The 21,867-nt window shown below is 39.3% G+C and overlaps 1 protein-coding gene across 8 annotated transcripts in view; it reads right to left on the bottom strand.

Annotated features, from left to right (window-relative positions):
- Positions 1–1,889: 1,889 nt before the first annotated feature.
- Grik1 (glutamate ionotropic receptor kainate type subunit 1) overlaps positions 1,890–21,867 on the bottom strand; it is a 400,463-nt gene continuing 380,485 nt past the window's right edge. For 3 of the 8 annotated variants that reach the window (NM_001111114.1, NM_017241.2, XM_087575989.1), the window contains 2 exon segments: positions 1,890–2,326; positions 20,965–21,215. In NM_001111114.1, coding sequence (NP_001104584.1) covers positions 2,171–2,326; positions 20,965–21,215 — 407 coding nt within the window. In that variant the 3' untranslated portion in view covers positions 1,890–2,170. 8 annotated transcript variants of the gene reach the window in all.

Here is a 21,867-nt window from a genome sequence, read left to right on the forward strand (position 1 = left end):
TTACTGCAGCAACTACCTTTAGGTATCTAGGGTTAATATGATTCAGTAAACAATGATTTGCAGTGTTTTGCTCAGACTTCCTCAAGTTACAAGTAATTTGACTGAGATTTTGCTGTGATTATATTTCTATTACAACTTCTTAATGATATATTTTTATTTGCAAAGTTATTTTTTTATCATAAGAAAGAGTGTTTTTTAAAGCCTACAATATTTAATAGGAAAGTCATTGTTATTGGTTAATTTTATTTTAAACTGATTTATTTTTATTTTATATGTATTGGTGCTTTGCCTGGAGGTATGTCTTTGTGAGGGTGTCAGATCCTCTGGAGCTGGAGTTACAGACAATAGTGAGCTGCCGTGTGGTTACTGAGAATTAAACCTGGCACTTTGGAAGAGCAACTCGTAACCTCTGAGCTGTCTCTCCAACACCTCTTTAATTTTATTTTAATGTGTTGTTTCCCCCTTTATTAAAAGTAGTTTCTTTTTTCATACAATGAATCTCCTGATTACAGTTTTCCCTTCCTGTACTCTTCCCACTTCGACTCCATCTCCCCTCTAGTGCATCCTTTTTGGCCCACTTCTATTTATTGTCAATAAAAAAATCTGATTATTTTGAATTCTGAGCATTGGTTACTGTTGAGCAAAAATACCTCTTTGGTATTTTTATTGCCATTTTCAGGGTCTTTTCCTGGTATGTGGGACAGTCATCCATGTAGCACAGGATTGCCTCAGACTTCCTATGTAGCAGAGGCTTGACTTGGGTTGCTGGTCCCTCTACCTCCAATTCTTAAGCATCAGGATTATAGGTGTGTCTGGCTTGGTATTTTGTCGCTGTTTTCTATGTGTGGAAATGTGTTCGCATTTAGATTCTGATGGGACTGCTTTAAAGTTTCCTGAATTTAGGAAATAATCATGTAAAAAATGAGACTTAAGTAAATGAAACATCAACTTAATTTCTTCTCTCTCTTGCTTTCTAGCAAGATGAAGGACAGCAGTTCCCCACTAGGTAGGTGACATCTCCAATTATGCCATTTTTTCCCGTTTCCACTTGTCCTTCATGACTCTTGCTGAATTGCTAACTGAATCGTGTCAAGGTGATCCCCCACGGTCCTGTGCTTTCTCTGCTCTGATCTGGTTCAGACTTGACATTTTGGGTCATGGAAGAACTTCCGGTGTACTCTCCTGTTTTCTTTCCCAGTCCTCTTTCCTTCTGTTTCCCCTTAGCGTGATGGCTGCTCTAGGGCTCACCACAGCTTGCATTAATGTTTGAAATGTATTAAACTCCTTTTCCCACCTAACATTACATCCTGGTTTTGTTTTGTTTTTATGTGAGTGTCTTTGAACATCGTGCCTGGGTCCCTTGTGGCTTCCATCTTCTTCCCGCATAGGGTATCACGTGATAGTGCCTGTGTCATTCTACAGACCCAAACCTTTACCCCTTAGGCAGCTGCCTCTTCATGCCTGTCCAGCTTCTGACATCAACATTCTGATCCTGCCTCCAGCAATAGACATTTTCCTCTTATTTGTACAAGGACAGAGAACACATATTTTTCTCACATGAACTCAGTATGATGTCTTAGAACGTGGTGAACACTTATTTTTTAAATGTATTTTCCCCTTAAAAAGTTACTGATAATATACTTGCTAATGTTCAAATAATATTTAAGCCATGTACAAAATTAGATCTTTAGAACACAAAGAAGAATGGCTTTTCTTTCTATATTAAGCAGGTACCCTCTATAAACTGAAAACAACTATTTTTAAACTCAGTCCTAAACGACTGTATTAACAGATTCCTCAGAACACCCAATTCTATAGCTAGTGATACTTAACCCTCAGCACTGCGAAAAAGGAGAGGGAAGGGGGAACAAACTGAGGCTCAAACTTGCTATGAAAAACAAAGTCCGCTTGTTTATTATTATTTAGAAAGCACACATAGCAATTTATCGGAGGAAATGGAAAAATTCAAAATAAGTGTGCATACAAATTCATCTGAAAAGAATCAGTTTCACTTCTCAAGTAATATCTATGTGAGCTTTAAAAATTGTGCATTTCTTCCCCCTCTGTCCACGACTGGGGTTATGGATAAAGACATAGTCCTCTGAAATCTGTCCTCCAAATATGTGCAGCGGACGTGTGGGCTTTTTCTTCTTACAGGTGTGTTCTTTGATCACGCCACTGTCTCTTTTCTCTGAGTTCGTCTCTGGTGACAAGTAAGGATACTTGTGAAAGAAGATTTGCCCTTAGTTCTTGACTTTTTCTTTAATTTTTTCTGATTCTTGAGGGATATTCCCAGCTCTTCCATGATGGCATTGAAAGAGAGACACTGGAGAGTACAACATAAGAGAGTGTCAGTGTCCTGGGACCCAGGACCAAGCTGTATTGACTTGTATCTCTGGCCTACTGTTTGATGAACATAAGGTACTGTTTTAAGGCAGGTCCATAACTAATGGCCAACTCCCATCACCTCCTCCTCCACCCACTGGCCATCTGTATTTTAGACTTAAGGAAACTGAGGCAGTAAAGTTAGCTCAGTAGTTTATACTTTATTAACAAACACACTGGTATAGAGTTTCCCAGTTCAGAAAACCAAACCAAACCAAACCAAACCAAACCAAACCCAACAAAACTCAAGGCTCTCAAAATAGACAACTTACCTTTGCCGAGACAGCAAAATAGAGTTAAATTAAGGCATTTCCCCCACTGAGATGATCCAAACATTGATAGGGTTATCAAGGCATACGACACTTCAGTAATGCTATAGAAAATGAACAAACCTTCTCTACACCAAGGCTCTCTTTTTTGCTCCCATGAAACCTTACTTTGTTCCTAAAATAAAATCTAAGTCTTGATGACTTTCCTTTCTGATAAAAAAAAAGAAAAAACACAATTTTAAATTGTATATTTTCTCCAAAAAAAACCAAAGATTCTGGCAGCAGCAATGATGCAGCTGGGGTTGAAATGGAAAATAATGGTGCTACACAAACGAAGATGGAGGAACGGTGGAACAATGTTAAGCATATGCAGAAAAATATAGACATATAATCTCCATTACAATACACTATGTGTATTTGCATGCATGCTATATAAACAGCCAATACAACGGAATTCGCTGTCATTGTTTCCATCCAAGACAAGCTCTTCAGATACATTTTCTGCCTACAGGGATCTACAGCCTTACTTTTTGATGAGGTTACTCTGAAAATGTTCTCCAGTAAGATAAGGCTGCCCAGAAGGACAAAAACTGTAGCGTCCACTTACATGAAGTATCTGAAATTGCCCAACTTGCAGAAATGTAAAATAGACTGGCCACAGCATGGCCAGGCGCTGGGGCTGGGAAATGGGGCCTTGCTATTTACTGCATGTAGAATGTCTCTTCAGAGATCTACTGTAAAGCCTTTGCTGATGCTGGACAATACTGTATTGTCAGTTCAGCTTTGCAAAGTGTGTATCATCCTCGAGTTTTGTACTATTGTCTTAAAAAACACAATTCTAGAATGGCAGGAAAGCTTTTGGACAGAGGATGTGTGTGCAGACGTTGCTCCTGCGTGATTAGTTCCAGCACAGACGTGGCTGATGGTCAACTGGCTGCACATAGCCAGGAGTTTCCTGCCTCATGGGAAGATAGTGACCTCCTAGGTTTGGAAAAGTCTAAGTGTTGGCGTTCCACTTGTACTTTAAGAAAATGTAGTCTGAAATGTTCTTGATGCATCTAAAGAGAAGTTGTAGTTTCTAGTAGATTCGAAAGTTCAGTAAACAAATTTAGGTTCTAGATACAAACCTCTTGAAAAATCCAGTGATCAGTGAGAGACTTTCATCTTTGAAGCATGTATTCAGTGTATTGATAGGATTTGATTTCTTTCACTTTCACTTGCTACGGCACTAAAGATAGAAAATCTAGGCCACACTCTCTAGCTCCCTGTCAGTTTAGGTGTGCAATGGCCACAGAGTTCCCTGTGCCCGGTATTCCAAAAAGGATGCCACAGTTGTATCACAAATGAAATATACTTATTTGTAGCATTATGCTATGTCAAATTCACGTACTTCTGCCAAGGTCAGATGAATGTCTATAGCAGCATTTTGATAAATTATATTGTGTTAAGGTTTTGATCTGAAATTTAAACACAGGGTTTGTTTGTTTGTTTATTTATTTTGCCACTGGGTATTTCTAATTTCAGGATGAAGGAAACAGGATGAAGGAAAGTAAGAGTGTCAAGGCTTTATAAATATTATATACATATATAATAAAATTATAAGTTTATTATTATAGCTATTATAATAGTTCCACCCATTAGGTAGATGGGCAGAAATTATTATTGGGAATACTAAGAGAAAGCAAAAAAGGAAATACTATATAACTCCATTTATATGGATTGAGAACCTCAACTTATTTCGACGGAAATCATACATATTTAGTTTTTTTTTTCTAAAAATCACTATAAGTTTTGTGAACCTTTTCCTCATAAAAACATCTTATGAAATTAGTCTTGTTTCTGTTTTAACTCCTATGGATTTACATTTAACTATTCACACCATTTTGCATTCAAACAGTAAAAATGAACTAAAAAATGCAGCTTCGCACAGGGAAGAAAATGTTGGTTTATGTTCCCTTCCTTATTTTGGATAGAGAGAAGGTATTCGATTTATATTTTTTCAATTTTAATTTATCTAATTTTCAATTTCAATCATAATGTTCAATTGTGATTATCTTTAAAAGAGCATCCTCTTTCAAAGTTTAGACCGCCTTAAAATACAACAGTCTTTGTTTTTCAATCAAAAGTACTTATTCATTGATTTTAGTATGAGAATGAGGTTTCCTCATTTTTACAGGTGATCTCCTCTCTTTGCCTCTGGTAGCAAACTTCTGACTCTGAGTTTGTCTTTGACTCTCCAAAAGAAAATGGCAAGATATTGGGGCTGACCTTTCTGCTGCCAAACTTTTGGCACAGCCACAAGGAAAGATGACCTTTAAGGTCCCTGTCAGCCTGAGCACAGTAAATGATGGGACTTGTCACTCTCCTGGAGTGAACCAGTGAAGGTCACTGCTCGCCCAGAGGTCATGTCAGGGCAGCGTGGGGTGGGCTCACATCCGTTAGATTTTCAGCCTTGTATAGTCTCAGAATCCACACTAAATTCTATTTTTTCCATAGTCATTTGTTTATTTATTATTTATTTTGGCACAGGGCATTTCTGATGTCAGGATGATCATTTAAATAAGGGGACCTGATGCATCTGGATAAATAGCAGGTGTGACTTCTACTTGATTCAAAAGTTCAATATGCAAATTTGGGTTTCGAATCTTTAGGAACGCCTTCCAATTCATTGGGCCATGGGCACATTCATTTTTAAAGTGATGGTTTAAATTTCTAGATGCTACTTTTGATAGAAAGTATTAAGCATTCAGTGGGTCACCTTTCTTTAGCGGCAGCGTGACTGCAGGCAGGAAATCTTCACAGTTGTTTGTCCTCTCCTGCTTTTTGGAGTTGAGATGCTGCAGTACTTCTGATGTAGGTTTGTTTACTGCTGGGGGTGGGGGGCTCACATTTGTAACATATCTCTACATAACAACGGCGACTTGCAGTTTGGAACTGGCTATTAGCATGAGAATGCTGGCATTGAAACTTGGTGGCTTACTTATACTGGGATGATATTTTCTTTTATTAACTCAACTTCTTTGTTTAGAAAGTGGCATTATAACAGAGCCTTTTTCCTAGAGTTATCAAGAAAATTCAGTGGGCAGGTGTGTGTGTGTGTGTGTGTGTGTGTGTGTGTGCGTGTGTGTGCGTGTGTGTGTGTGTGTGTGTGTGTGTTCCTGTGTGACAGAGAGAGGTGAGGGAGGGAGAGGGGGAGGGAGAGAGAAGAGAGGGAGGGAGAGGGAAATATTGTAATGCCAGCCACATTGTAAATAGGTTTATTACAATACCATTGTATCACTGCAATGAAGATATTTCAACTATGGCAGTCACTGACTATTTCATGGTTTAGAGAGAAGGAGACAATGAAAAAGTGGATGCTTCCCCGAGTCGAGCCGTTGTCTGCTCTTCCATGGAACAATTCCTTCCGGTTGTTTAGAGCATGTTTTAGCTGAGCTAGATCCTGTGCATATTTAAACCAGAAAAAGTTCAATATTCATCATCACTATCCCTCTCTGGTTCATAAGATGCCTCAGTGCTTATGTGCGAAAGAGCCGTGAAAACCGCGCTGAAGGAAGAATTAGTGCTTAGACATCGGGCAGGAGTGAATGCTGAGTACAGTCGCTTGCCATTTAAGTCCACATTATGACAGATTTCTATGATGGGAAGGCTGTAGGAAAATTCAGTTGTAAATGAACTCGCTCTATGTGCTGTTCTTTACAGTGTTCAAAGATAAAAGGAGGTGTGTGTGCATGTGTGCGTGTGCATGTGTGCATGTGCGTGTGTTGTGTGTGTGTGTGCATGTGTGTGTTTATGTGTGTGGTGTGTGTGTGTGCATGTGTGTGTTTATGTGTGTGGTGTGTGTGTGCATGGGTGTGGGTGTGGTGTGTGCATGTATGTGTGTGGTGTGTGTGTGTGTGTGTTTATGTGTGGTGTGTGTGTGTGTGTGGTGTGTGTGTGTGCATGTGTTGTGTGTGTGTTGTGTATGTGGTGTGTGTGTGCATGTGTGTGCATGTGTGTGTGTTTATGTGTGTGGTGTGTGTGTGTGTTTATGTGTGGTGTGTGTGTGTGGTGTGTGTGTGTTTATGTGTGTGGTGTGCGTGTGTGCGTGCGCGTGCGTGTGTGTGTGTAAAGCTTCTCTTTTAGAGGAAAGAGAACTGAGCAGTACATTACTCTAGCTGAGGCCCAAATCTTGAGCTGGAGCTCTCCTGTTTTCTAAAGGGAGAATGACATGGTTGGGGATTTGGCTTTCCCAAGTGCATTTCTCTTCCTTGCTTTGCCTGATCTGAGCATTTCTTCCATAGGCCCTTTCCGGCCTTCAGTTTCTCTTACTCTCCCTTTTCAGTTGCTGACTTCATGGTGCCTTCTTTAGCTTAGCCCCAGATGTTTGATTTCGTGCTGCTAGTCTGAGTCTGAATGCAAATTATGCAAACTCTCCCTATGCCTTTGATCATCTCACTGTGGATGTTGTCCTGGACAGGATGGGAGGTAGCGCTCTGGCTGTACCTCATTGTAGAGTACTGGCATGAAGCTCTAGGTTCAAACCCAGGAATATATGACATAGATCATTTTTTAAAAACATTCACATTGTTTAGCTTCTCTCTTTTTTTTTTCCGGAGCTGGGGACCGAACCCAGGGCCTTGCGCTTGCTAGGTAAGCGCTCTACCACTGAGTTAAATCCCCAACCCTTTTTTTTAAAAAACTTTTTTTGTGGTTTTTATTCTCCCTCTCTCTCTCTCTCTCTCTCTTTCTCTCTCTCTCTCTCTCTTAATCAAATAGGAGGTCGATCTGCTGTCCCTTTTATTAAAAGCCAAAGTATTAAATTAAGTATTAACACCATGTGGTTGCTGGGATTTGAACTCAGGACCTCTGGAAGAGCGGTCAGTGCTCTTAATCGTTGAGCCATCTCTCCATCCCTGTTTGGCTTCTCAAATAAACTATATCAGAAAAACCTAAAACAACAAATGGTCCAGAAGAGCTTTTCCCTCAAAGTATCAAGAAAAGTTCTTTATTAGAATGTTATGTGAGTTTACTGTATTTTATGACTTAGGTTTTCTCTGATAGATTTCATACTGGTTGACACAGTGACACAGATTGTTAATGTCAGCTTGATTTTTGTAAACTTAGCATCTAGACATTTACATATTTTGTTGCATGTGTGTATTTAGAAAGATATTTAGGAAAACTATTTTTATGCTCCTAATTTTGATGCTCATATGATTTCTCCCCAACAGCTTTTTAAATATGAGAAGCCTAGCCAGTAACATAGTAACTCCGTAGCTGGGATAGTTCTTTCTTATTAATTCAAATACATGAAATGCTCTGCAACATTGACATTGTTGATAAATTTTCTTGTTAAACATTGATAGGAAAGATGCTAGTGATATTGTCATTTTATAAATTTAAATTCATTCACTGTAATTGTAGGCTTTTAAATGCAAAGTATAATTTCAAAATTTTTGGAAATACCATTCTCAGTAAAATTTGATCTATAAGAGAAATAGATTTCTAAGAAACGAGGGGATTATTGTCATGGTGTGGTCATATTACTGCCTTGCTCCGTGGAGTCTAGTCTTGATGAGTTTTCTTTTAAAGTAAGATGTTCCAAACATTCACAACCTTAGCATTGGTTTTTATCTTGCAGTCTGCTGGTCTGCATACCTAGAATGTTCAATATTGTGTGGGCTTAAAGTCAGAGGAACCTTTAAAAGAACTGGATCAGAACAAACCTGAGTATACATGTCTTACCACAAGACTTTCAGAGGAATTGTCATCTACTTGTACCAAGGCTTTATTTTGTCACAGAACTACTGATCTGAGACTAAGAACAAAGCTGACCCCCTTTTCCTCTGAGACATAGTAAAGGAGGGCATATGGGGGCCTTTCTAGCAGTAGTTGTGCATGAACGGTCTTACATGAGGTTCTCGTGTTCCATAACAATTTGGGTACCATTTGCCTTAATGTTATTATTTTTCTGAGTTCATTCAGAACCCGTGGGTTACCTTTCAGTTACCTGCCCTGGCATCAAAGAGGCTGAATTGATCATATTTTTAGTTTCCAGAACAGTGGCAATATATTAACTGTACTGAGAACCAGTGAGGGAACTGATTCTCATCCATACTGAAAATCCTGGGGTAGAGGAGACGTAGGCCCTGAGAAGCCATTTCTCCGCTTGGCTACCAGCCTTTACCCTCTCTCTGAACCTAGATATCTTCTTTGTCCAGACCATTTCTCAGTTTCTTTGATGCTTCTTTGAACTGGCCCTCACAGGTAATTAATGTAAAGCTCTGGTCTTTTCTTCCCCTGACATGTATGCGTAACCAATGTGTTCTTCCTGTTCCTAAAACATCGCATCCCTGGAACCAGAACCCTTGCCTTCTCAGTTCCTAGATTGAAGGTTCCCTATGCGCAGGAATTCATTCCCAAACATTTCCAGGTGTTCTGTCCAGGCTGTCAAACTGTAAAACGTGAGCCTGCCGTGCCCGCAGGACTGCCGACAATCTGAGACACACACTGATCTTCTTTCTGGTTGACCTTTATTTAAAGGTTGACCTGGGAAATGTGTTTTTCTATCAATAATAAATACATCATGGGACAGCATACTGGATCCGAATAGAATCTGAAGTTTTAAGGAGATTACTCATAACGGTTACCCTGCCAGGGCTATGAGCCCATACAAATCAGGTAAATGAGTACAAATAAATTCTCTCTGCCTTAATACTACCAGTGAATTCATGGGAGTCTTTGAGGTGTGGGGTTAGCACTGAAGCAGCTTAGCATTCTGATATTAATTCACGTGTTCTTTACTAATTTTCCTGAATTTTGACCATTTCTCCCCACTTTAAAAGTTGTAAAGAGAACCTTTGTAAGAACTGTCCTGGAGGTAGGGATGCTAGATCTCCAGAGAGAAGATGTTGAGCTTCACATTCTTAAATGTACTTTGTACAACTGTTAGAAGACACTCTGGGCTTCGAACCTATTGCTGTAGTGGCTGCGTGTTTGGAAGAAGGGGAGGCCAAAACAAGGGATCTCAATTGCGCATTTGGCCTTAGAGATGTAGCTCTGCACTTTAATGATGCAGCACACAGGTAGAACAAAGGATGAATGGTCCATGAAGGTCCCGTTGTAAATCTGCTTCAAGGAGTACAGTTCAACCATGGGACAAAAGAAACTGGTCCTAGGTTCAGGGAGTAATTGGGAGCAGCCCCTTACCTTCTCTTCCCTACCATGCTTGAGTCAAATGTCCATGACCTCTGAAGGGCACATTAGGGCACATGGAACTTGTCCTGCTCCAGAATGGAAACAAAGGCTACTAATGAGCAGAGAGAGAAGGACGCAGTTACTCCAGTCCTGTAACTGGAGGCAAAGACATTTTCTGCAGAGGGCATGGGCTCCACACAGACATCGCAAAGGTCAGCAACTCTCCTTGTAGAGATGTGTACTAGTGCTGCAGTGTAAGCCGCTCCCAGTAACTTTCCTGTCTGTGGAGTCATTCTCAGATGGTGGGATAGCACTTGTTCCTCACCGCTTTGCCTCTTGCTGGCTTCCGGCACCGTGTGACGTGACATGATCTTATAGGGAGTCTTTCATGATGAGGGACTGTTCTACTTTTTTTTTTCTTTTTTTCTTTTTTTTTTATTATTAACTTGAGTATTTCTTATTTACATTTTGAGTGTTATTCCCTTTCCCGGTTTCCGGGCAAACATTCCCCTAATCCCTCCCCCCTCCCCTTCTTTATGGGTGTTCCCCTCCCCACCCTCCCCCTATTGCCGCCATCCCCCCAACAGTCTAGTTCACTGGGAGTTCAGTCTTAGCAGGACCCAGGGCTTCCCCTTCCACTGGTGCTCTTACTAGGATATTCACTGCTACCTATGAGGTCAGAGTCCAGGGTCAGTCCATGTATAGTCTTTAGGTAGTGGCTTAGTCCCTGGAAGCTCTGGTTGCTTGGCATTGTTGTACATATGGGGTCTCGAGCCCCTTCAAGCTCTTCCAGTTCTTTCTCTGATTCCTTCAACGGGGGTCCTATTCTCAGTTCAGTGGTTTGCTGCTGGCATTCGCCTCTGTATTTGCTGTATTCTGGCTGTGTCTCTCAGGAGCGATCTACATCCGGCTCCTGTCGGTCTGTACTTCTTTGCTTCATCCATCTTGTCTAATTGGGTGGCTGTATATGTATGGGCCACATGTGGGGCAGGCTCTGAATGGGTGTTCCTTCAGTCTCTGTTTTAATCTTTGCCTCTCTCTTCCCTGCAACGGTACTCTTGTTCCCCTTTTAAAGAAGGAGTGAAGCATTCACATTTTGATCATCCGTCTTGAGTTTTATTTGTTCTAGGCATCTAGGGTAATTCAAGCATTTGGGCTAACAGCCACTTATCAATGAGTGCATACCATGTGTGTTTTTCTGTGATTGGGTTAGCTCACTCAGGATGATATTTTCCAGTTCCAACCATTTGCCTACGAATTTCATAAAGTCATTGTTTTTGATATGAGTAATATTCCATTGTGTAGATAGATGTACCACATTTTCTGTATCCATTCCTCTGTTGAAGGGCATCTGGGTTCTTTCCAGCTTCTGGCTATTATAAATAAGGCTGCGATGAACATAGTGGAGCACGTGTCTTTTTTATATGTTGGGGCATCTTTTGGGTATATGAGAGAGAGGCAGTTCAATGTCCAATTTTCTGAGGAACCTCCAGACTGATATCCAGAATGGTTGTACCAGTCTGCAATCCCACCAACAATGGAGGAGTGTTCCTCTTTCTCCGCATCCTTGCCAGCATTTGCTGTCACCTGAGTTTTTGATCTTAGCCATTCTCACTGGTGTGAGGTGAAATCTCAGGGTTGTTTGGATTTGCATTTCCCTTATGACTAAAGATGTTGAACATTTCTTTAGTGTTTCTCAGCCATACAGAATTCCTCAGCTGTGAATTCTTTGTTTAGCTCTGAACCCCATTTTTTAATAGGGTTATTTGTCTCCCTGCGGTCTAACTTCTTGAGTTCTTTGTATATTTTGGATATAAGGCCTCTATCTGTTGTAGGATTGGTAAAGATCTTTTCCCAATCTGTTGGTTGCCGATTTGTCCTAACCACAGTGTCCTTTGCCTTACAGAAACTTTGCAGTTTTATGAGATCCCATTTGTCGATTCTTGATCTTAGAGCATAAGCCATTGGTGTTTTGTTCAGGAAATTTTTTCCAGTGCCCATGTGTTCCAGATGCTTCCCTAGTTTTTCTTCTATTGGTTTGAGTTATCTGGACTGTTCTACTTTTTACTGTTCTTATCAAAGCTTTCCATAAGTTAGGTGGGGCCATAACATAAATTTCTTCCTCTGTGGAATGGCTAGCTCTACCGGAAGTAGGGTTTTAATTGTTTGTAATGCTCGTTCCTGGTGTCCTCAATTTGGAAGCACCAAATCATATCCACTGTAGGAGACATACATTTTCTTGAGCTAAAAACTAACATTTAAAAATTTTTTTTAAAAAAAACTATGATTCCATTAAATAAAAACCCATAACTCAGCTTGGTGGTTCTCTCTTTACTATCAGATCCTGTCAGATCAAGAAAATCTACCTTGGGTTGGAAATGTTTTCTTTTGCTTAATGGGCCAGCTAACTCAGGACTCTCTGTTTACTGCCTCACCACTTTCCTCCAACTTTTCTTTCTGAAGGCCATCTGCAATTAGGAGAGGGTCCAGAGGGCTTGGGAGCCACTATTATCTGACCACTTGCTGGCTTTTACTGGTGTGACATCTATTACTTCATGGACATTGCTATATCTCGGCTAAGTCACCTGAGATGCCTGTGGCTCGAATGGTCTCTTAGTAGGCTATGTGTCTTCACATTTAACCTCGACCAATCTGCTAAGAGTCTCCAAATCCTCCAATAAGCCTCTCATTCCCGAGGAAGGGCATGGATTCTTTTTGGATATTGTCTGTGTTGTGACTTTGAGAAAGTGCTTTTGACGCCCTCCACAGGCTTGTTGGCTGTGTACTAGTGTTCTGCCTTGCAGATACAGTCAGATGGAATTTTTCTCTTCACGTCTTACCACTTTCTAAACTCTCCTTAGCAAAGCTAATAAAGGTACTTCTCTTCACCATTCCCTCAGGCTTCTTCTAAGATTTCCATTTTTTTTTTCTGCCTTGTCTTGAGTTGGGAGTAGACTCTGCAATGGTCTTTAGAAATTCAAGTAGCATCTAAGCAGGCATAGTTTTCCCTCAGTGCTGTCTTTTGTTTCAATGGTGAAAAATTGGGGAAAGGGAGCAAAATAAGATAGGAAAAACTGTACTGTCTACATTCCTCCAATGCCTGAATTTGAAATGCTGCTACTTATAAACTACTTGGATTAGGACACTTGATTTATTCAATGAAACATCGGGATCCTGAAGTTAAAAGTCATGCAGCCCCAAGGGTCCTGCTGCATTATAAATTAGAAGTCAACTTGGTACTCAAATGCTGAAAGGTTGGCTCATCTCAAGCTTGACAAAGCAAAAACGGAGAAGGCAAGGTGATGGAAAACAAATGCATGCTGTCCCTTTTCTCTATCTTTCCCAGCATTCTTAGGTTCTGCTTTCAGACTTGGGTCCTACCTCATACCATGTCCTGTTTGTTTCTCCTTTACCAATTTGTGTGTAATTAATTCTATGCTTCCAAGAACTGTCTATGTACATTCCTCCTGTCTGTCCATCCATCCATCTGTCCACCTGCCTGTCTCTGTCTGTCTGTCTGTGTGTGTTTTGATTTAATATATAGTTCCCCAAAGTTGAGGATGACCCACTTCTGCAGCATCAGTGTTTGGAACAATTTGCCTATGTTCATTTGTGTGAGCTTCCCCTCACTCTTGATGTTGTGTTGTCTGACTGGATTCTTTTCTCTGTCCACAGAGGGCCTTTCGCTGAAGTGCTGGCAGAGCAATGCAATCCCACTTATCTTAAAGATGCAGTGTGTTTAGGAGACACACAGAGCCATCCTAAAATACATACACAAGAGGATTTTTATTTCCATTCTACTTTTGATATGTTATTTCCTTTCCATTTTTTTCTAGCATATTTAAAAATTGTTTTCGGTGAGATGGTGCCCTCAAATTCTATCTGTCTAAAGTTGAGGAGACGGGTTGAGGAAACAAATTCACTCAGTGAGAGTCACATGGCCATTCAGCAGCAGGATGGAGAACTGGACTGTTTTAATTCTCAAGACTCCTTTTAATTCTATTGGGCCACTTAGGATATTTAGAGTTGGGTTTATAAGACAGTGTTATTTGCATATAGAAGAAGGGATCTGTAGATGAATACTAAATGTCTCCTCACTTCTGTGATAATAGTGTTTGGGTGTCTATGAAAAGGCAGTCTTCCCACCAGCACAAAAACAACAGGCTTCTGCATCATTTGTCAAATAAGTTGATCACACCAAAGAGGAAACAATGGAGCTGCAGACGGACACATGTAAGTGTACGGACAGGAGCCATGGCAGACTCCTTTTGGACAGTTGTCTCTTAGTTTCTGTGGATGTAAATAAACCACACAGAGATGACTAGGTCAGGGAAGCCTTTTTAGAAGCGGATTATTTTATATTTGGCTACTTTAAATTTGGAAATGTCATTCAACTGGAAAATTGGGAAGAAAAGCAATTTCAGCTAAGTTTACTCAACTGTCTTAATTGTCGCAGAAACTATAGTAACAACACTCAATCCCTCAGCTTTTCGTTATGAGCTTTGCTGTGTATACATTGTGAGGACCACGCCCACTGTTAAATTGTCTAGGCATCAGGTGGATTCGGCCTAACACCAATGAAGTCCAAGTTTGGCTGTGCAACTGGGGTCTGGACTCGCTCTTCCCAGCATGCTCTAACACTTGTAAATAGAAATCCTTTGAAAGTTTCAGAAAGAGCCTTCTTGCCCACATTGGCAGTTTCTGTGGGAGGAACTTCGAATGTTGAAATGATTCTAATTCCGGTGCATCTGGACTACCAATCCCCAGATTGGTGAGCTTAGTGAGATGATGGCTTGCACAGGTGAGCTACAATGTTGGCAGCAAGCAGGGGCCCTTTACTCTCCACAAGGGATTAATTTATGATGCCTTTTGCAGCAACTAGGAAAAATGGAAATCAGTACAGGAAAAAATGCGTTCTTTCGCCTTGCTTCTCCATGGTCAGGCTGACTAGTAAACAGAGCTTGTAGCCTAAACACCACAGGCTCGGGGATTAATTGGAATTCACTGCGGCACTGCATTATGGCTCATAAACAATATAACATAATGCTTGTCAAATACAGCGAGGACTTTTGAAAGCGATTTTTTAAATACGCTTATAATCATATGGACCCAGCTGATTTTCCTATTGCTTATGTAGTTTTGCTGAAAAAAATGTAAAAATTCAATTTGTAATTTTAGTCCAAATCGGCAAAGTACAATATGAAGCTTTATTGCTTTTCTTCTTTGAATCAGGTGACGGACAGACTTAGGAAGAGACAAATTAATATAATGCTATTATTACTGATGTCTTTGTTCAATCTTTTAATACCCTTCTGCCTTTCTGCTTGACTTTAAGCAGTATTTTAAAAATATAACTCACAACCTGCTACTGTGTTATAGAAATTGATGCTCACCATTTAACCTGACAAAACTGCTATGTTCAAGGTAACTTTTCTTTCTTTCTTTTTTCTTTTTTTTTTTTAATAAAAGCCCATTTTCCCCAAGTGCTTTAAACTAAAGCAACTGTATTCAGGATTATTGTGAAATAAATATATGTAAAAAAAACTATCAAACCATCTTTAGCATTCAAGACAGTTCACGATTCACATGTATGACTGGATTTTGGAGAAAATTAATATATCCAAGGTAACTTTAGTGGAGACTAATGCACACAACAAATTTTAAATATTCTTTTTTAGGCTCGATGACACATGCTGACTCCTGGCTGTGTCCCCCAAGTGAGCATATGGAGCTGGAGGGGAATGCAAATCTCTCCTCCTGATGATTGTGATTTATACTAAATTCTCTGAACTAATGATGCAAATGCGATCTGGTGGTTTTTGTTCTAAATTTCACTTGAAACGCAATGGACCCTGCAGAGGTCAATGTGGTCTCAGTAGCCATTGCCATGGCAACAAGAACTGGTTGTTAGAAAAAGAAGAGAAATAGAAAAAATATCTACAAAGGCCCCAGGCAGCAACAAACTACTTACTTGATCATTTTGAGTAGGAATAGATCTATGTTTTACCAATATGTTTTACCATGAGATTATCAATATCATGAAGTTTCTGTCTTAAAAATACACATTGTATATCAGATGCTAAATCTGTCTGTCTCTTTATCTATGTATCTATCTATGTATCTATCTGTCTGTCTGTCTATGTATATATGTATGTATGTATCTATCTATCTATCTATCTGTGTATGTATGTATGCTCACCATTTAACCTGACAAAACTGCTATGTTCAAGGTAACTTTTCTATTTATCTATCATCTATCTATGTATCTGTCTATCTATGTATCCATCTGTATCTATCTATGTATGTATCTATGTATCTATGTATGTATCTATGTATCTATCTATTTATGTATCTATGTATCTATCTGTGTGTCTATGTATCTGTCTATCTGTCTATCTATGTATCTATCTATTCATCTATGTATCTATTTATCATCTATCTGTCTGTCTTTGTATGTATACATGTATGTATATATGTATGTATGTATCTATTTATCTAACCATCTATCATATATCACTTAGAATTAGTAGCTCTATTTTTGGTTTGAGTCGATTCATACAAAGTAATGATTAATTGGGATCCAATTTCATACTTAAAGTACTGCTTGGATTAGTGAATCATAACTCTTCCTGACTATTAGAATCAACTGAATGTCTCAAACGATTATAACTGCCTTTCCCTAACTTCACATTAGATTTAACTGTCTGAAGAGACCTGCCCAAAGCTACCCCTATTCATCCTCATAGCTTCCTGATGCAGGCTCTTCCCTTGAGTATAGTGACTTTGCCATTCATTCATTTTAACAGATGCTCAGGGAAAATTGGACAGTGTTTGAACTTAATATTCACAATCTCATTTTCTAAATCTATGTATGTTTTAAGATGCTGAATTCATTTTCTCATGTGATCAGAAAGAAATATTTAATTTTTCTATAGGAGGCCATATTTTTTGATCTCTATTTGTTATCAAGACTGAAGTAGTTTTATGTTCCATGCCATGATGCGATTTCATTTAGTTCTCATGGTAGATGTAGATTATTATATGGGGGACACAGGTCTTGCCAGTTGCTTTATAGAAAAGACACTATGACCTAATGAGAGATACTGAATAGGTTGGAAATTCTCCATCACAGCAACATATTAAATGTCTAAGATACCATGTGGTAAGGGAGTGTTGAACTTGGTTCCCTCTGAAACTCCATGAAAACTTCATTAAGTGCTTGCCAGTGGCACTTACTTTGGAAAAATTTTCTTCAAAGCAACCTTGTATTCTAGAAAATGACCTCCTGGTGTTAGATGTTAGAAAACTGAAGCTAGAAAATATTTAGAAACTGAAACGTAGTGATTCCATGCAGTGATTCCAAATGAGGCTGTGCTTGAACCTGAGTTTGGATAATTTATAAAATTTTCTCTTAAACCTATTCTCATGACTCAAGGGTCTGGACTCTAATTTCTGTTACTTCTGATAATAAAGCTGAGTTAAAATTGCTGAAAGAATCAAATGTGATGTGATGTGTATGTGTGTGTAAACGTTTTGAAAACTATAAAATACTAGATAAATGTCAGAGTTAGATAGCATACAGTCTAAAACAAAATGTCATTTATTTATTTATCTAAAAATTTTTGGGACAAGTGTCCAGTAAGTAGTCCAGACTTCCTTTAAACTCAGTATGTAATTGATCCTGATTTTCTAATCCTTCTGCCTTTAACTCTTGAGGGTTGGGATTACAGTCTTGTGTGACTGTACATGGTTTAGTGCATAACTGGGACTGGGAAGCACCACTCAAGCTCCTTGTGAGCTAGGTAAGCAGTCTCTAAATGAGCTATGTCCCAAGCCCTCCTAATGTTAACTTTGGAAGGAAATTACTTCTTTGCTCATCTCTGAATCAAACTTAAGAATGGTCTATGCAGCAAGGTGAAGTTTGCTCGCCTTTGCCAGCTTGAATTTTCTGTATCATCAGTCACTCAGAAAATTTTATAGCCACTTTGGTGTATTAAATAGATTTTGGGAAATAAACTTAAGCACCTCATGGATTCTGTCCGCTGAATCAATAAGTCATGAAACTGAGACTGGTGTAGCTTTTATCCCACCTGGTAATCTGATTCTATTGATCCCGAAAATGTGAATTCTGATCAGAGACACACAGTAGTCTTTCCCCACTTTAATAACAGTAAATAAATAGTAATGTAATTTTTAGGTATTTTCATAAAGAGCTAATTTATTTAAAGAACAAGGCTGAGAAGCAATCAGTGCAGAAGTCAAATTTTCTGATCATGCTTTACCAAGGAAATATAAAGTTGATTGGAAAGAGCTGTGACAAAGATCCCAGAACCCATTCAAAGCTAAGCAGGAAGGTCATGCGCGTGATTGTCCAGATGCCAGAAACCTCCTTCTCTGGAATGTATTCTAGGGGATCACTTGGTAAGTCAAGAGGTAATTTTCTGACAGAGAGCAAAGACCAACTGATCCCATATTGAACTGAGACAAGAGGCAGCTCAATTTCCCTGCTTTCTACCAAGGGGAGGGAGCAAGTGCAAACAGCAGGCACTTTCTGTCACACCAAATCAAGCATGCCATTGGCTTTCTGTGTCACTAAGCCGAGTTGGTGTGAGAATTATTCACTTTGAATGCAGGTAGAAAATAAATCTGCAGAGACCTGTGACTAATGCGTCTGGAAATTGTCTCTGGTATTTATTTTCTCCACCTTGTCTGTCCCCATGGCACACTTAGGATGCACTAATAATGAGTGACGAGTCTAGGGAAATGAGTGTGAACTTGGCAAGGCTCAGGAAAGATGAGTTAAGAAGAACTACTCTATCTTAGGCGAGTGGGAAGAAAGTGCACGAACGTGTGGGAAGATTCTCATCATTGCACAGGGTGAGTGCAGGTGAGCAGCAAATGAAAGATGTCATGAATTAGTTCGTAATTCTAGGAAACAGTACATGGTTTGAAACTAATCAGGTTCTCAGGGGCTCTACACCTACACATGACTGCTAACTGCTCTTTGAAAGCCTGATGTTGCTGAGTTCTTGTCCAGAAATCATTTTTGACTGTGCCTCACATCCCTGAGAAAGGCTCAGGTTAGGTCATCTCCCCTCAAATTCAAGTTCAACCATTATTCTTTCAGTGTTGGTTTCTGAATCTGTAAGAGCCAAGACACCTTTGAGGTTTTGGGTAAATAATGCATTTAAAATCTTGGGACCAATTTATTTAAACATTAACAATGTTAATAGAGTTACTAGCATACTTGTTGAAATGACATAGCTATAGAAAGTTTGAAATATGTAGGTCTAAAGAACACACGAGACAGGGAGAGAAAAAGTAGAGGGGGAAAGTTCACAAAAATACAAAGAAGTTCCTGGAACTAGCATTTTCCCTTGCGTTGCCCTGTTATATGTCTCAATTTTTTGCTTATGAAGAAAATGTCATTTATTTTTAATGCATAAAGAGAGCACAAAAAGACAGTTTTGGACAGAATAGTTTGCTATATATACATTCCTCTTATAAAAGCCCTGAATCAGTCAGTATGTATTGCATGGATGTTCCAGCCGTCTGACCTGAGAGCCTGGAGTAGTGTGTGTACGTTTTGCTTGTATAAGGAAAAGGGCAGACTGGCTACTTCAGTTTAATAGATGCAGGCACAAACAACACTCATTACAAGCAATTCTACCGGAAACAACTTTTTAAAAAAATCCAAGTTATACAGTATGGACTGAGGACTGTGTCCGAATCCCCTTTTCCTCTCGTAATAATTTGCCACACTCTACATCTGTAGATAAAGTAGTCCCGGAAGTGGAGTTGGTCGGATGGGTTTGTTTACACTGCAGTCCATAAAAGAAACAAAAAGCCTTGCATGCAAAAGAAATGGAAAAAAATGAAGAAAGTGAATAAATAAAAAGCAAGAATGAATGTTTAAATGAAAAATTAAATCAAATGAAGCCAGCAGTTATGAAGCAGCACATTAAATGCATAATATATACAAGCTTTTATTTTTCAAATTAGTAGCATAAAACAAGACACCTTAAGAGCAAATTGGAGTTTAAAGCAGAGCAGTCCATTCTACCTATTAATTAAAGGCAGCTTTCTATAACCAGGTCCAGGAAAGGGTTGCTCCGTAATCTCACAATTGCTTTTTAATTCTGGGGAGAGTTTCCATAAAGAAACAAGAATATAATGAATCATCCTAGGGTTGGGTACTCAATATAGTTTGCACATAAAGAAAATGGTTCTAGTATCTGGTCATTAGTCAAAGCCAGCCATACAATTTGCAGGATTCTGTGCAAAATGAACACATACAGCCTTGTGTTGAAAATTATTAAGAGTTTTGTGATATCGGTAGTAGAAGTAATCATGCTTAGCTTTGAGATTCGAATGCTATCTCTAAACTATTGGGTTAATATCCTACAATGTCCTGGAGCTCTGTATTTTATTTATTTTAGAAGGGAATTATCTTAATTCTCAGTCAAATGTCAAAGTACCTAAGTTCCAGGCGTGAACACCTTTAAAAATGAGATAGGTAAAATGGCTTGCCTATTGAAATTCCTCCATCATCCTAGATGCAGTTGAAAAAAATAAAGTCTCAAATATACTTTATTTTCACGTTTTGTTGTTTATCATATTCATAGCGAAAGTTACACAAATTATCTTTCCACATATTACATCTCAGTGTAAGTAAATGACCGAGTTAAAAAAATGTTTCATATTTTTTATAGAAATTGTTTTGCAAGAGTACCTGTGCTCAGAATGTATCCTGAAGGGCTGGTAACAGTTCTTTCATGTCTCTATCATTTGGGCTTATGCGTCCCTTGCCCTTTCTATAGTTTCTATCTTAAGAGCAAATAACTGTTGGAGAAATTAACTGAGTTTGGAATTTCTGCACTGTCATTCTAAGTAGTGCTAATTGGATTTGGAGTGCAAGGCTCTTCCTTCTTCTCATTAATAAATGATAGGGCTGTGGTGCCTATAGCACCTGGCAGGGATTCAGTGCTCTTTGCTCTAACTCAGAAATGTCTCTTCTGGGCATCTAGTTCAATAGACTGTTACAAGCAGGGAAAGCAGCCTTCCCATTCTCAAACTCAAAACAGCAAATTCCCAGTACAAACCTACCCTGTCTTAGAAAGAGATGACTCACCTGCTCAACGTCATTGTTCTTCCGTGATTTGTATAAAAATTCTCCAATGGCTACAAACACAGAAAGCACGAGTCCTGCAGCCAGAACAATGAAGATGCCGCCGATATTTTCCACTCCCAGAGCACTGGCTTCCTTACTGTCTTCTTCAGGGCAGCCATTCCCCCTCCACCACTTCTCTTTCATCATATGAAGCTTCCCTTCTTCTTGCAGTTGAAGAATGGCAATCGTAATTTTATCCCGGTAAGGGGAGCCTGAAAGTTGGGGGTGATTTGGATGTTGGTCACCAAAGAGATAAGAAGAGATCAAGACATTTCACTTAGTGACAAATACTGCAGAGTTGCTGTGAAACCCTGATGAGCAAAATCTATTAGTCAAAGTCGGGAACGCCCACTCTTCTATCGTGATGGCTTTAATTATTAAGAAAAGGGGAGAGGTGCCATGCCGAGGTTTCTCATTCTAAATAAACATTAAGGAGGAATTCTACAACATTTCTGCTTTTGCTTGAGTTCCTCATCAACTTTTTCACATGTCAACGGATTTATTGCTTAGATTCTATTTTTTTTCTGACCTCTTTGTGATCTCTTATCTTGGCTGAGTCTGGCCATTCTTTCTTCTGGTTCTCTATCTCCATTAGAATTCAGCTACTTCACTTCTTTGGACAAGTGATGGATGATATTTCTACTCCTGCGTCATAAATCTTCCCAACACTCTCTGCTTGTTGTCTTTTCCTAAACACACCACCATAAGGCAACACTTTCAAGTCAGTAGTGATGGGGATGCCACAGAGAGAAGGAGTTTGGATTCTAGGATCTCTGCATGACGCACATCCTCTCTGAGTTATGACAAGCAAGTGTTTTTAGTGAGCAAGACATTCAAAGATTTCAGACCTTTACAGTGGCTCAT

This window comes from Rattus norvegicus, chromosome 11, assembly GCF_021556685.1.
Source record: "Rattus norvegicus strain SHRSP/BbbUtx chromosome 11, alternate assembly SHRSP_T2T, whole genome shotgun sequence".
Classification (NCBI taxonomy): Eukaryota; Metazoa; Chordata; class Mammalia; order Rodentia; family Muridae; genus Rattus; species Rattus norvegicus.